The sequence below is a fragment of the Typopeltis vanoorti genome, chromosome 11, assembly GCF_054136105.1.
Source record: "Typopeltis vanoorti isolate ZY-2024b chromosome 11, IOZ_Tvanoo_1.0, whole genome shotgun sequence".
Lineage (NCBI taxonomy): Eukaryota > Metazoa > Arthropoda > Arachnida > Uropygi > Thelyphonidae > Typopeltis > Typopeltis vanoorti.
Window position 1 is genome coordinate 12,491,303 of NC_143559.1, and position 15,811 is coordinate 12,507,113.

Sequence of the window (15,811 nt, forward strand, 5' to 3'; positions counted from 1 at the left end):
CAATAGTCCAAGTGTGGTCAGACCATTGCTTTATTCAGTGGCACAACCATCTCCTTGTCTGTTAATGTACTTCTTATCACAGTGACACTACGATGTGCAAACTTACAGTTTCTAAACATTAATCCGTCAACCATCACTCCCAGACCTTGAATCCCATCCACTTCCTGTAGCATAGTGCCATCAGTATAGTACACAGGCTTATATTTCTGCACTCCAAAATGCAACACTTGTCACTTTTTAATACTAAAACTACAATCCCACTCCTTTGTTGCCAAAAATCTATTTAAATCTTTCTGAATGGAATTAACATCAGCAGTACTACTTATAATTCTTCCCAGCTTTGCATCATCAGCAAACAACTGAAGATCTCCAGTCAATCCACATGATATATCATTTGCAAACAAGTTAAACATCAGGAGGAGGCCTGAGAACAGAACCCTGGGATATGCCACTGGCTGCTTTCCTTTTTTGAGAAACTGAGCCATTATACACAACTTGTTGGTATCATTCAGAGAGCCAATCTCCAATCCATCAAAAATTATTTTTTCTGTCTTCATCCTCTGCAGCTTTAACACCAACTTATGTGGTAATGTATTGAATGCTTTCTCTAATTTTTATCTTAATAAAGATTAGAGGTTAGAGTTATTCCAAGAAAATGAGTCTTGCCTATAGATTTGGGGATTGTTAAAAGTAAAATTGGAAGTAAAGTGTAGGTAGAAGCAGGGCCAGCATTACCATTTAGGCAAACTAGGCAACTGCCTAGGGTGCAAAACTTTCAAAATTTTGCAAAATTGAAGGCAAGAAAAATTAAAATTTGATTTTCATATATTATACATATTGTATATTACTTTGTATATTATTAATAAAGCATGCCAAAATAATTTTTATTTTTTATATTTAAAAAAATGTAATTTAAAAAAATATCCAACTTGTGAAATAAGGGGCACTTATAAACTTTGCCTATGACGCAAAATAACCTGGCACCGACAGTGGGTAGAAGAGTTAGATAACATGGTACCATGTAAAGCTGTAATGCATGTAAGCAACAAAAAATGAAGTGTAAATGATTAGACTTAGAAATTGGAATAGATTCCCTTCTGGGTACTAGTTGATAACTTTGGTTGTTGGGAAGTCAGCCTTTAAATTGCAAAGTCACACATCTTGAGGAGTAATTACATCTATATTTGTATAGATTGTTGTGGTTTTTCTGTAGTGTATTGTACTTCATTACATTGCATTGCGCTGGTGTTGTGTTCATCCTTCATTCATTGGGAATCTATCTTTTCTGAAGGATACATTTAATTAAATTTCTCGTTTTCAGCCTCAGACATTACCTAACGAATGAAATTATTATTAACACCAGGCCTCCATGGAGTCAAAAGACTCATTGTGGGAGGTATACTACTACACACAAAGCACATCGAACTGTGCTTTAAACCCATTCAGTGTATCTGCATTTACCACACTATTAAGCAATGCATTCCATTCACCAACTACTCTCCATGCAAGAACTGAGCCTGCTCCTTATGTCCTTGCTCACACTCTCTTTATACAGTTTCCAATGATGGCCCTTGTTCTACCCATTCTCTCATTCTATGAAAAATTTCTTCTGCATTAACCTAGTAACAACCCCTTACCAACTTAAACGTCTCAGTCATTTCCCCATCTCCTCCTTCTGTTCAGGAGGCTTTGCAAATTGCATTTCCTCAGTCTGTCTTCATATCCCAGAGACCAGTTACCACCTTAGTGTTGGTTTTCTCCTGATCCCTTTTAATATATCCTCAACCATGAAAATCAGGAGACTAAATCTGTGCACAATCCTTATAAGACCTGATCAAGGTCTTATACAGTAGAACCAAAACCTCTTGATAGCAGACCATATTTGAGATGACCTGCTGTCACTGGCTATCTCAAATATGGTTTGCTATCAAGAGGTTTTGGTTCTACTACATAAGACCTTGATCAGGTTCTACTGTATAAGACCATGATATCTTAAATAATTAAGATGTAGACATTTAAATGTCTACATCTTAATTATTTAAGATATTTAAAATAGCACCTGTTGCATGTGAACCAAAAATCTGAACTTAGAGTGAGTTTCAGGCTAGATGTCACCCAGAGAGTTTGGTAACATTTACAAATTACTTTATGTAAGTGTATCTTATCTGTACAGAACTGAGGACAAATGGCAAAAATAAAGGAAAGTGTTAGAAGTGTGATGATTGTGGAGAAACTGAAGCAGTGGTTATGTGAGAGTGCCAGGCTGAACAAAGAGATTGCAAGAATGGAACTGTGTTTTGAAGTGAAAGAGAGTTGATATACTCCCACTGACGAGACCTCAATAAAGGTCGAAACTGGTGACCATTAATGCATAGCATCATACATCTCCACAAGGAAATGTGCTTTGCATTAGGAGAAAATTCTAAGGAAAGTGATCAGAGCTTACTCTACCTTTACAACGAGTTGCCTAGTGTTGCACTATGTGCAGCCACAAACTTGACTTACTTGTCTGTTTGCTTACTTGGGAAAAAGGATTAAAAACCTAGCTTATATAAAATTGCTTGGTATCTTTAACAGAGTTGATATACATTCATGATGCTTTAAATTACTGCAGATTACAGCTTTGAAAACATAGTAACATGAGCAATATATGGAATACTGGGCACTTCTCATATATTCTTTCATAAAGTTCTTTAATTATATTTTCTCCATAAAAATACTGCTAAAAAATTAAATTCAAATTTGCATTGTGAACATGGATACTTAGTTGAACCCTGTTAAGTAAGTATATCTGGTCCTTTCTATTTCTCTAATGATTTGTTTTTTGTTGGCTTTCTTATTATGAATTTCCAGTTTTTGTAAATATAAACGTATTTCTATTTCAACAAAGCTTAGAAGTAATATTTTTAAGTTATATCTTGGATATTTCACATATTTATCTCATATCACTTGCAGTTGTATGGGTTTTAATTAAAATTTTAAATGGTTTTAAAATTAATTGTTGCACTTTGGGCTCATGAGTGTTTTTTCTCTATTATTTTTTTTTTTTAATTTCTGTAATTAATATTTCTACAATTTATACAAATCTGTTTTTCTTCTCTTCCTCCCCAACAACTGGCAGAGAAATGTTAATATGGAAATTGCACTGTTTTATTTTAGTCTTTATTACTGTTTGACTTAATATCCAATTTCCTTATTTATTTTAAATTTTAAAGACATAAGACCTTTCAAGTGTCCCTATTGTGAATACTGCAGCCGTACTAACAGTCAACTCAAGGTTCACATGATGAGACATCAAGGTAAGCTTCATGAGGATTCGTTTAAAGTATTGTTGCATCAAGTTTCATTAATTCAATGTAGCATTTCAAAATTTTGTGTTGAGCAGGCACTAGGATAATTTTAACTACAAAGAAGACAAACAAGTTACTATTGTAATTCTATCTCTAAATGTCTTTACTGGCCCCCTTTCGAGCAAAAAACAGCGAACAATTGACCAAGTTGAAAAAACCGAAAAAGAACTAGAAATGTGTGTGCATTTGTCATAATCACAGCTGGATGTAATTGAACTTATCCTATTCATTTAAAATTTATTAAACATTCTAGTTATAGATACTGCAGTTACTTTTCACATGAGATTCTAAAATTTTGTGTTGAGTAGTCAATACAATAGTAACTGCAGAGAAGACCCACGTAAACAAGTTACTATTAATTAGTTTAATAGTGCTAACTCTAAATGCCTTTATTGTTCCTTCTTTCAAACAAAAACAATGAACAAGCCAGTTTGAAACAACTGAAATAAACTATAATGGTGTGTATTTTTGTAATATTCACAACTTAATATAAGAATAGGACTTAATAGTGTTCATTTAAAAGGTATTAAATGTTCTAATTACAGATACTGTAATTACTTCCCATATCCCAGGAGATGAGAACAGTTATTCAGATTCGGCTGGTTAGAAGTGCCTCACAAGATTTTATGAAGAGGTGCTCAAATTTAAAAGAACCGTAATGGAGAAGAGTCAAGTTGTTTAAGTTGTTGTCGACTCTAGTACAAGAACTGAATGTAGTTGATGTATTCTTCTTCTGATTTCTGGTGATCTTCCTGTCTGTCAGTGGTAAATTAAGGTGGCTGGAAAGTGGAATATGGTCAAGCATTTAGGCTTGTTTAAGGATGGATGGATGCTAAGTTTTACAGAATCATAGTCCACTGTTCTGTAAGTTATATTGTTCTGTGATATTTGTCATCAATCAAATAAGATGTTCCAAAGAAAGTAAAGCAATTAGAATGTGGAGAACAAAAGAATGTTGAAATTCAGCCTTGTCTTATTAAAATACCATAGAAAAAATACTATTTGTTTGGAAACAAAAAAATGTCCATGTGTTTCATATAATTTATTATGTAAAAAGATTTTAGGAATTATCAGAAATGATATGCACTCTGATTCAATGTAATATCGAGTCAAGGAATGATATTGAAATATTCATAAAGTGTAACTAGTTGAAATTGGATGTGAAGAGATGTTAACATCATTATCAATATCAGATACAGAGATAACAGTATGGACATTATCTTCGTCTTCCTTTCCAATATCGACACAATTTTATTTGCCGATGATCGGGTTCTAATTGAAGATAATGAAGATTCACTACAGCCAGTAGCCTTTTCATTAAATGAAGTAGCAAAAACATACAATATGGAAATCTCCACTTCCAAAACCAAAGTTCATGCATTTAAAGGCTGAGATCCAATTAGAAGCAAAATTTGCATTAACGATGACATTATAGAACAGGTTAATACATTCAAATATTTAGGCTACCAATAATCTTATGAAAGAGAGAAAGACATGCAACATAAAATAACCAATCATATAGGAATAACAAAAACTATTAATCAAATATTCAGTCTAAATTTAATAAGCAAGAAAACAAGAATAAGAATCCATAACTCAATAGCAAGACCTATCCTAACATATGGTTCAGAAGCCTGGACCATAACTCAAATAGATAGAAAAAGAGATGGAGACAACATACAGAAAGAATGAGTGACGGAAGACTCCCCAGAGAGAGATACAGAGATATCAACTTCAAGGGAGAAGGAATAGAACACAGCCTTTGAAAAGACAGGAACAAGACCATAACAGGCCACTTATTTTCTCATGTAGAAAACACTGTGAAATTTCTGATTCATTAAAAAGCTTAGATACCTTTCTAATAAGAGAAAACAATTTATGAAACTAGGTTTTTTAAGTATTAGTGCTATTTTTTTTCTGAGCTGTGTTTGAATACATTAGAATAGAAATACAATATATATCTTTACGTTGACAGTGCTTCATGGTATAAACAACACCAGAAAAAGAAAAATATTAATTAATTTTATTGAACTTGCTAATATTTCATTGGTTTTCTAACCAGCATTATCAGAGAACAAATTGTAATGGTTGTGACACATTGGTGGTGACATAACTGAAAAGGAAAAGTTAATGTGCTAACAAGGCATCCTGTTAGCACATTAGTGCTAACAGGATACCCTGTGTGGTCTTAGAATGGCTGCCTCCCAGATCCTTGGCAAATTAACACAGCCTTACTTGTTGAGGATAGGAAGCTTCATAACTGATGTTGATTCTAAAAATAGTCTATCAGACCTGTAACAATTTCTGTGCACTACAGTTTTCTTCTTTCATCTATTCCTGCATGAAGGAATATCAAGAGCATGGTCTTCCAGTCCTGACTTGCTGTACAGATGATCACAGACATAGGTCTTATGTTCTTGAAGGTGGATGTTAACAGATTTACCAGTTTCTCCAAAGCAGTCCAAGGTACAAGAAACTTTATACACTCCAGGATATGAGGGTGGAGTTGATCTTTAGAAGAATGAAAGAAAGTGACTGGGTGAATGTGTGGTTTGAAGCTGGTATGCAGATTGTATCTTCAGAGAACTGTAGCTGTCTTTCAGATGTGCCTTGAATATAATGGTTCAGAATAATGTTCTTGTGATTGTGTGGTGTAGAAGAAGGGATGGTGGGGACATGATGTTTATGGAAGTTTTTTGACTTGACTATGCTATCAATTATATATTTGGTTTAATTCTTTATCCAAGTGTAAGCAAACAAAGTTTGCGCCTTAAGTATTTTCAGTGTTCAGGACTTGGCCAACTTGTGGTAAAGGTGGAGTAAGTTCTGATCACTTGCCTTAGTATCTATCGTAATGCAAAGTACATCGCCTTGTGGACATGTATAATGCTATGCATTATGGGAAGGCCACTACCTAGACTGGTTTCGATCTTTATTGAGGTCTCATCAGTGGGAGCCAGACCCAGAGGTGGTGATACTAAGGTGGAAGTAATGCAGAAGTCATATCACCATATACCAGTTGCCAAAAGGTGTCAACACCTTATTATTAAAATTCTCTGGATTAGAGATAGTTGATGGAAGTTTTTTCAGTTGGCTATGCTACCAATTATATATTTGGTTTAATCATTTATCCAAGTGTAAGCAAACACAGTTTGCGCTTGAAGTATTTCAGGACTGGGGCAACTCGTGGTAAAGGTGGTGCAAGTTTTAATCACTTACCTTAGTATCTATCATAATGCAAAGCATATCTCCTTGCGGACATGTATAATGCTATGCATTATGGGAAGGGCCACTCCTGAAACCAGTTTTGACCTTTATTGAGGTGCTGTTTAAGTAAAGACCTCTCTAAAAATCAGGCGGTCCCCCAGACCACTCCCTACAAGTGACCGAAGGGCCATCCAACTTAGCGTTGTTCCATTCAGTGACAGGCTCACTCCGTCAACAAAGAGAACTTCTCAGCGTTGGCTCTACCCAGTGGTAGGCTCACACCACCATCAAACAGAGCCATAATCTCAGCGGTGGCCCGACTCAGAAACAGGCAAAAACCTACCCCAAGCAGAGCCTCTCATACCCCAAGGAAAGGGACCACTTCTATGCAAAAGCGCATCAGTGGGAGCCAGACCCAGAGGTGTTGATACTAAGGTGGAAGTAATGCAGAAGTCATACACCATATACCAGTTGTCAAAAGGTGTCAACACCTTATTATTAAAATTCTCTGGATTAGAGATAGTTGATGGAAGTTTTTTCACTTGGCTATGCTACCAATTATATATTTGGTTTAATCCTTTATCCAAGTGTAAGCAAACAAAGTTTGCGCCGGAAGTTTTGCTTACATGTGGATAAAGAATTAAATCAAATACATAATTGGTAGCACAGCTAAGTGAAAAAACTTCCATCAACTATCTCTAATCCAGAGAATTTTAATAATAAGGTGTTGACGCCTTTTGGCAATGGTATACGGTGATATGACTTCTGCATTACTTCCACCTTAGTATTACCACCTCTGGATCTGGCTCCCACTGATGTGCAGAAGTGGTTACTTTCCTTGAGGTATGAAAAACACTGCTTGGGGCAGTCTTTGCCTGTTTCTGAGCGGGGCCACCTCTGAGATTATGGCTCTGTCTGGTGGTGGGGTGAGCCTGTCACTGAGTGGAACAATGCTGAGTTGCGATCCTTCAGTCACTCATAGGGAGTGGTCTGGGGGATCGCCTAATTTTTAGAAAGGTCTTTACTTAAACACCCCTCAATAAAGGTCTAAACCAGTCTGGGTAGTGGTCCATTATACAAGGAGATGTGTTTTGCATTATGGGAGATACTAAGGCAAGTGATCAGATCTTACTCCACTTACCACAGGTTGCCGCAGTCCTGAACACTGAAAATACTTCAGGCTCCAACTTTGTTTGCTTACACTTGGATAAAGGATTAAACCAAATATATAAATGAAGACATTTATTTTATTGGCTAAAATCAGTATTGCAAAGTCTCAAGGGCTGTATCATTAGAACAAATAGACCTAACTGTGTGTGTGTGTGTGTGTGTGTGTGTGTGTGTGTGTGTGTGTTTTGAGCATTCCATGTCATTAAGATGGGTGGTGGTGCGATTGCTTATATAAGCACCTTCCTGTATGTGTGTGGATTTTCTATAAACAGAGAAGGATAATGAACTATTTGGTTATCGTGTGACTAGTGTGTCTTTGAAAGGAAAACAATCAACAGCCAAAAATTCAATTCTCCATAGAAAAAGAAACTAATGACTATCTCCCCTGCTGATTAGAAAGCCAGTGAAATATTAGCAAGTTCAATTAATAAATTAATTATTTCTTCTTATGGTATTGTGTATACTGTGAAGCATTATTATGAAGATAGATGTCTTTACGAGGGGAGGGGGGCTGAAAAGTTTTGATAAACACCTACAACAAAATACCTACCCGTGTTTCATCGAATTATATTTTTTTTTTCTTTTAGGATATATAAAAAGACATGTCAGAGGTTTTGAAGCAATTCAAAGACATAGAAGTGTGGGCCATCAAGTTTTTTGTGCTGCAAGAAAAGTCTGCAACTGAGATTCACCAAACTTTGTGTGAGACTTCAGGGGACTGTACCCCAGCATATTCAACAGTTGCCAGATGGGTGGCCAAGTTGTGTTGTAACTGCTGATAAAACATGGCTTCGTTACTATGACCCAGAGACCGAAAAACAGTCAGTGGAGTGGAGACATAAAGGTTCTCCATGGCCACAGACTTTCCAAACCCAAAAGTCTTGCCATTCTTGCCATTGTCATTTGGGATATGAATGGTGTGATCCTTACCAAATACCTCAAAAAAAAAAGTAACTGTTACAGCAGCAGTTTATTCAACCGCTCTGTAGGAACTGAAAGAGGTACTGAAGGAAAAACGGCACAGGAAACTGAGCAGAGGTGTGTTGCTTTTGCAGGACAACACACCTGCTCACACCACTCAAGAAACCCAACAGACACTACACAACTTGGGCTTTCAATGTCTGCCTCACCCATCCTATTCACCACACCTGACCCCATCTGACTATTTCCTATTCCCAGATTTAAATAAACACTTTAAAGGAACAAAATTTACCACAGATGATGAAGTCATATCTGCAGCTTACGACTGGTTTGTGCAACAAGGGAAAGACTTTTTTTTATCTCAGAGGATTACAAATGATGCATCAGAGTTGTAACAAGTGTATAACACTTTGTGGGGATATGATAAAGTGTAAGTTACATGATTCTACCTCAATTCCTTCATGGTGATTAACACAACTTTTCTGCACACCCTCATATTGTCTGGAGTTATAATAAACAAAAATTATAAATTTCTTATTGTTTCCTAGTAGTAAATGTTAGTGTATGCTAGTATGTTTATTATTATTAAATGGGCATCTCCATGGAGGCCCACTAAATATTTCACCAAACATTAACCATCACATACACAGTATTTGTCATACTTCACTTTAAACTCCTGCTGACAAAGCATTGACAGCTAACTCCAGTCTCTACGCATTCATCACTGTCTGTGTAAAAAATGTAGTCGCCATGCCTTTTCCAGGGATGATATCCACTTCCCCCCACACACATACACTAGTAATGTATGAAATATGTCTTTACTATTATATATTCCCTTTTCTGCATATCAGCCAATTTCTATAACCTGCAAATCTTTAATTTATTCTCATATGGAGCATTTCATGAACCTGGATCTTGATCACTTGTTTCTTGATTGTCTTCATCTCTTTCTTCTTCCCAAGAAACCCAGTTGTCTAGATATTGCTGTATTAAATCCTTATAAAGAGATATAATAATTTCTTTATCTCTGCTCGTTAGTGTGTTCTTTAGTGACAAGGTAATCCTATAAACTGTTCTAGCCACTTAATTAGGATTTACATTTTAAAAAAAATCACTCTTTCATAGATATTCCATTTCTTTCTTAATGCCTTTTATATAGGTATTTATTTTGGGGCAATGTTTTACCAAGCTACCATCATTATTATTCCTCCACTTTCCTATAAGCCTGTTAAAACATGAACAGCTGCTTCTCAACATCCATTCAGAGTCTAGCTTCATACTTACCAAATCAACTTGTCATTCTCTTTCATTTCTGTTCAGAAATCCATCAGCTGATATTTTCTTTGTTCTTAACCACATGTATACACTGATGAGCTATAGGCTTTACAACTTTGTTTGTAAGATTTGATATTTAAAATAAATAAATGAGAATTAGAGGAAATTCCATATTGGGCATTTCCAGCAAAATGAGAGGAAACCAAGAAAAATTTTTGAAGGTAAAACTGGTTAAGAATAAATTGTGCTGAGGTCAGATTGAGATTGCAAAGACCAGAATTCTACTTCAAAGAAAGAGTAGAGAAATCATGTACAAAAAGCTGTGTTTAAGATTTGTTTATCTTGACAAGCATATGAGAACATACCAAGAGACCACTGTTCAAAACAGTAGTCTTATACAGAATTGTATGTAGCATCTGTAGCAATTCTCATGATATTCAGTGACTTGGTATTAATCTCATAACACAAACCATTTTTTGTGATTCACACCGATAAGTTAGTGATAGCCTCACTGAGTGACTAGCTAGAAGAGATGAATCGTTTGTTGTATTTGCTATACAGTATGTAAGTTGTCACACTTTGTGCAGACACTGTTATGTCGTTAATTTCTGTTATTTTATCTATTATTATCACTCTAGTGCCTTCTAAGATTATCTATAAACTAGTTCTCTGGGGGCCGTTCCCCTTTTCTGACTCTGACAAATTTGTTTGATTTGCTGCGCCAGCCATAGCCTAAGAACAGAAATTTCTTGTCCTAGGGAAGTTTCCCAGAATTAAGTGCTACGTAATTTAGTAAAGTAAATTAGGAAGCTATAGATATCTTAACTTTGCAGGCATGGCCTATTAACTCTAAACTGTTTGTATATTCCCCTCACACATAGGTCCAAAATTTAATGATTGGTGAAGTCAGTCTCATGCTTAGATCACACATAGGCTTACATAAGAAAACATATTTATTATATAGCTAAAAGGATTACAATATATTAGATACAATACGAGGTTAGCATTCTATCTCAAGCAAAAGCAATACTAAAGGAATGATCTAAATCACATGCACAACATTCACTGTTATACACAATTCATCTACTAAATATTTATTCACATACAATTTGGTATGCATATGGTACAGGACACTATTTTAGTTCTGAACTTATGAATTATTAACTAACAATCCCTTTACAATATTCTTGGAACCATACAATACTTGGTTTCTCAGACTGCTAGTCTAATAAGGTTAGAGAGTCCCTGAAGATGTATTATCATTAAAGTTCTCCTTCTTTCAGCCAGGTTCTTATTCTTTCCCTTTCACAAAATCTTATCAATATAAAGCAAGAAAAGTCATAGTACTTTACCACTCTGCAGTGTTGATGTTGAGACTCTCGTCCATCCTTTGTTGTAGGATATCACTGCTGCTGCAAACTGCTACCACATGGAGGAGGTCACGTACACGTTTCGAAATGGCCACTCTTTCTTGCTGGACATTCGCTTATCACGTAGGTTGCTGGCACTTACCTTGACCTTCTTCAAAGGAGATCCTTTGCTGTCTTTCATCGGCACAGTTTCACCGATGGCCCGCATTTGGGATCTGCTGTCGTCTGCCTTGCCGGACTTGCATTAGTCAGTCACAGGAGAGTTGATACTAGACATCACCATCTGCATCACTGGTCTGCACGAGGAAAACAGGAACAGAAAAAACAGGGGGATACCAGACCTGCGTAACCATATATATCTCCCTTCTTAGCACCCTCTTTTCATGCTGGAAACTTATTCACTGGGGCCTCCCTATTTGTCCCGACGAGGTGATGTCACTCTGCTGCCTTACGGTGTCTGCTCCTTTCAGGGAACGCGTGCCCTGATCGCCTTCTACGAATACTCTAGCTTTGGGCGTTACGTCACCGATGGTGGTTAGCCCGCAACCTTTGGACTTTTGTTGGCAGTACATTTATTTTCTTGCATAGGACTTAATTTTAATACTAATGTTTAAAATACTATACATAATCCAAACATATTATTTCAATAGCATCATTTCAGATTACAGATTCAAATCTCAGACTTATTATCTCATTTTCTATTTTACCCTTTCTATGTTAAACATGAAATGTTTTCTGATAAAATGAGTTTGATTGCTAGGAGCACAAGTATGTTCTTATTCAGTGTTGTGGTTCCTGTTAGAATTTGTATGAGTGACTCTTTTGTTGAAAGAGTCCCCCATTCAAGATCTAACAACACTGTCTGCAGGAACTCGTGTTACTGTATGCACATAGCATCCATGTCAGACAGGCACCTTTTCACAAAGTTTATACAACCTGTTTGTTGCAACTTTTTGGTAGAACTTTATTTGTAAAATTAGCATTTGTGAACTGTCTTAACATATCTAAAATCTCAAATGCTGGTCAAACCGATTTCAAGTTATATATATATGCATATACATCTGTATTTGTTTTAGAAAAGTTGCTTTACACAAATTGTTTGTTTTCTGTACCTGATGACTGCATTATAAATAAAGTGTTACCACATATTTCCTGCAAATAAAAAATTTGGAAGAGGATGTTATAACAAATATATTTAGTTAGATACTATTTTTGATGCTACAATAAAGCTGTTTTGCTTGCATGCATGCAGCATAGTATCTGTGGGAGGGGACATGTGTTTCATTTTGAAGTGTCATTTTAGTTGTCTAAAATTGTTACAAATGCATTACATTGTATTTAGTGATACAACAAAGATACTTTTTCTTGCTTCTGCAATATAATGTCAGCTGGGGATGGAATGTTTTTTGCACTACAGTAACATTTTCATTCCAGTCTTCAGAAAGAAAACAGATATGGTGAGTAAAAATTCACGTATTCCTGAATGAAAATGAATCCTTCCACGTATTATAAGGGGTGGAGTGTGTATGTTGATCGCTAACAAAATAATAGCATATGCAAGATATCTATTATTGGTAAGACACACTGACAAAGACTTATGCATAAATATAAGTTTTGCAAAAATGCTGGATAATTATTACTAATGTAAAAAGTGTACGTTGATCATCAGTGAATAAAAGAAAAATCTTAGAAAACAAAGCAAAATATAATTATAGAAACAAATACACATAACAAGCACAACAAATTGTAAAAAATGATTTGATATTCCATCACCCCACATATATTCCTACCATGCCTAGATCAATCACCTGATCAACATTATTAGTTCATTGGATTAGTCCCTCCCGATACTTATTTAATGAGCTTCCAAATGTATACAGCTGCTTTTTATTATTGGTTAGTTATATACAGTATATTTCAAAAACAAATCCCTTTCCCCCTCCTTCATTGTGACTTATATACATATTACCTTATTTGTACAAACATGTTTTTATCTCCTATTTTTTTTAGGTATCAAACAGTTTCTTTGCCAGATTTGCAACTATAATGGTGTTACTCAGTCAGATTTGAACAGGCATCTTAAAACACGTACACATCTGCTTCGTTCAAGGAACTTGTGCTCCTGTTGTGGAATAGGATTTTATACACGAAGTTTGTCAGAAGAACATTTCAGGATCTGCCACCAGGTTAAGGATTCAGGAGTTGAAAACATTTCTGTTCAGCAGCATACAAAAGACTGTCTCTCTCTTACTAGAAATCAAGAAGAGACTCCTTTAAGTTTGGAGAAGAGCAGTAACATATGTGCTTATTATAATGGTACTGCTGTGCCAATTATGAGAGGCACAGTTCCACTTAATAATGACCATTCCCCTGAGGAGAATAACAATAATGATTACCAGTTTAGTTTGAAACATGCACCTATATCCACAAATGATGTCAATAGGTCAGATCTCCCAACACTATCCCACTTAAGGTGATTCAGTCTTTTTGCATATATTTTTTTTTTGTTATTATTATTCATTCAATCATTTATTCATTTGAGGAACCAAGAGTTGTCTTCAAGACAGGAGCAGAATTCCTGATAATATAGCCTCCAAGAATAGACCTAGCCAGAGTTCTTTTTAGTAGAGAAAGTAGATTGTAATAAATAAGATAAACTGTATTTTCTCTATACAGATAGCATTACTTTTATTAGAATATGGTATATTTTCACTACATGTTCATCCGAAAATAACTCTAAATTTAGAAGCATATATTATTGAATCATATTCATGTAGTTTAAATGAATACTAAGTATAAACAAATGGTAAATAAAAATGGTGGGAGCAACATAAAAAATAATAATAAATAAATAAAAATAGGTACCTTACCAGAAGGAAGGACTCATCAAGGGAGGTAACATATCACCCACACTAGTTGTCCTATGTTTTCTTGAAATTCATACTACCTGTACTCACCACCTCCAAAGGCAGTCTATTCCAGTCGCATCACTCTGTGAGAGAAAAATCTAGCTCTATCCATAAAATGAAAAACTTCATCTACTAGTATTCTCTATGACCCTTTTAGAAGCTGTCTCATTCATATCATTCCTCTTTCTTCTGTTTGCTAGTGTCTGCAATCAACAAATGTTCTGTTTGTATTCCACAATCCTGGTATCATCTCAAACACTCTTATTTGGACTCTCTCTGCTGTATCAGCCCTGCCAAAGAAACCAGGAGACAAATCTGCACACTGCTGTCAAGTGAGAGTATATCTTGGCCTTTTAAAAAGGAAAAATGCATAATCACACCAATATTATATGACATGAGATATTTCATTACACCAAAGTGTATTTGCATTTCATTGCACCTTTACATTTACTAACATTGAACTGACAGTCATTATCATATCCATAATTACAGCCAATTTGAATCATTCTGCAAGTATTTCCACATTCCTTGATTATCCTGCCTATCTCAGCATCATCAGCAAAGAACTGTATGTCACCTGTCATATCCTTCTTAATGTCATTAATGTAAAGAACAATGGATCAAGAGTTGATCCTAATGGTACACTGCTGTTTACCTAAATCTTGCAGATTCACATCCCCCCTATAGCACTTTTTGTCAGTCAGTGGTTCTCTTATCCAGGCCAATAGTTTATAATCTAATCCCATATCTTCCAACTTCTGCAAAAGCCTTCCATTCTGAATCCTGTAAACAGCTTTAGCAGTCTCCAGAGTTAGTATGTATCCATTCCTCTTGTCTTATGGTAACATTATTATAAAATGTGAGCAAGTTGCTTAAACCCATGTTCATTGCAAAGTATAGATTCTCTGTCAACCCATTTTTATATGCAAGCTCTTACCAACTTTTCCAAAATCTTCATGACCACTCCAGATATAATGATAGGTAGACATATCAGTCTTTGCTCCTCTCTTGTGCAATTGGATTGTCATACATTCTTTCTACCCCTGTGGAATCTTCCCTATTTTGAGATTCAAATTATATAATCTGGTCAAAGGAATGGCTAGTTCAAGTGAACACACTTTTAGTTGATAGAATATCAACATGGCTATCCTATCAGCCCCTATTGCTGAATTCTTATTTAGTTTGTGCAACAACTTTACTACCTTCTTCTCATGCACCTGAGTTTCCTCATCCAACGAAGAGGTAACAGTAAACTTAATATTGCATACACCAAGTTGTTAGCTTTTATCAAAATGGACACTAGTTGAACAATCTCTTCTGTATCTGTCACCTGCATATCATATGCATTCAGTAGGGTTATTCTTTCACATTTGTTCTTTCTTTTATTTGCAGCATAATGTAGAATTCGTTTGGGTTGCTTTTAACTTGCAGAGCCAGTTTCTTTCATCTAGTATAATCATAATAGCCTTTCTAATGCTTGTTATTATTAAATTAAAGCTAGTAACACTTATCAAATACAATGTGCCATTTAAAACAGATCCCCCATTGCTGAAGTTAATTCTTCAAATAAGTTTCTAAAATTACGGTTCTTTTTGGATGAACTTATATA

At 35.5% G+C, this 15,811-nt stretch overlaps 1 protein-coding gene across 1 annotated transcript in view; it reads left to right on the top strand.

Annotated features, from left to right (window-relative positions):
- The window catches only part of LOC150101306 (uncharacterized), a 230,171-nt gene extending 215,309 nt beyond the window's left edge, over positions 1–14,862 (top strand). Inside the window, exons 5-6 of the mRNA XM_090400758.1 lie at positions 3,216–3,299; positions 13,304–14,862. Coding sequence (XP_090256884.1) covers positions 3,216–3,299; positions 13,304–13,770 — 551 coding nt within the window. The 3' untranslated portion in view covers positions 13,771–14,862. The remainder of the gene's footprint in view (positions 1–3,215; positions 3,300–13,303) is intronic.
- Positions 14,863–15,811: the final 949 nt, after the last annotated feature.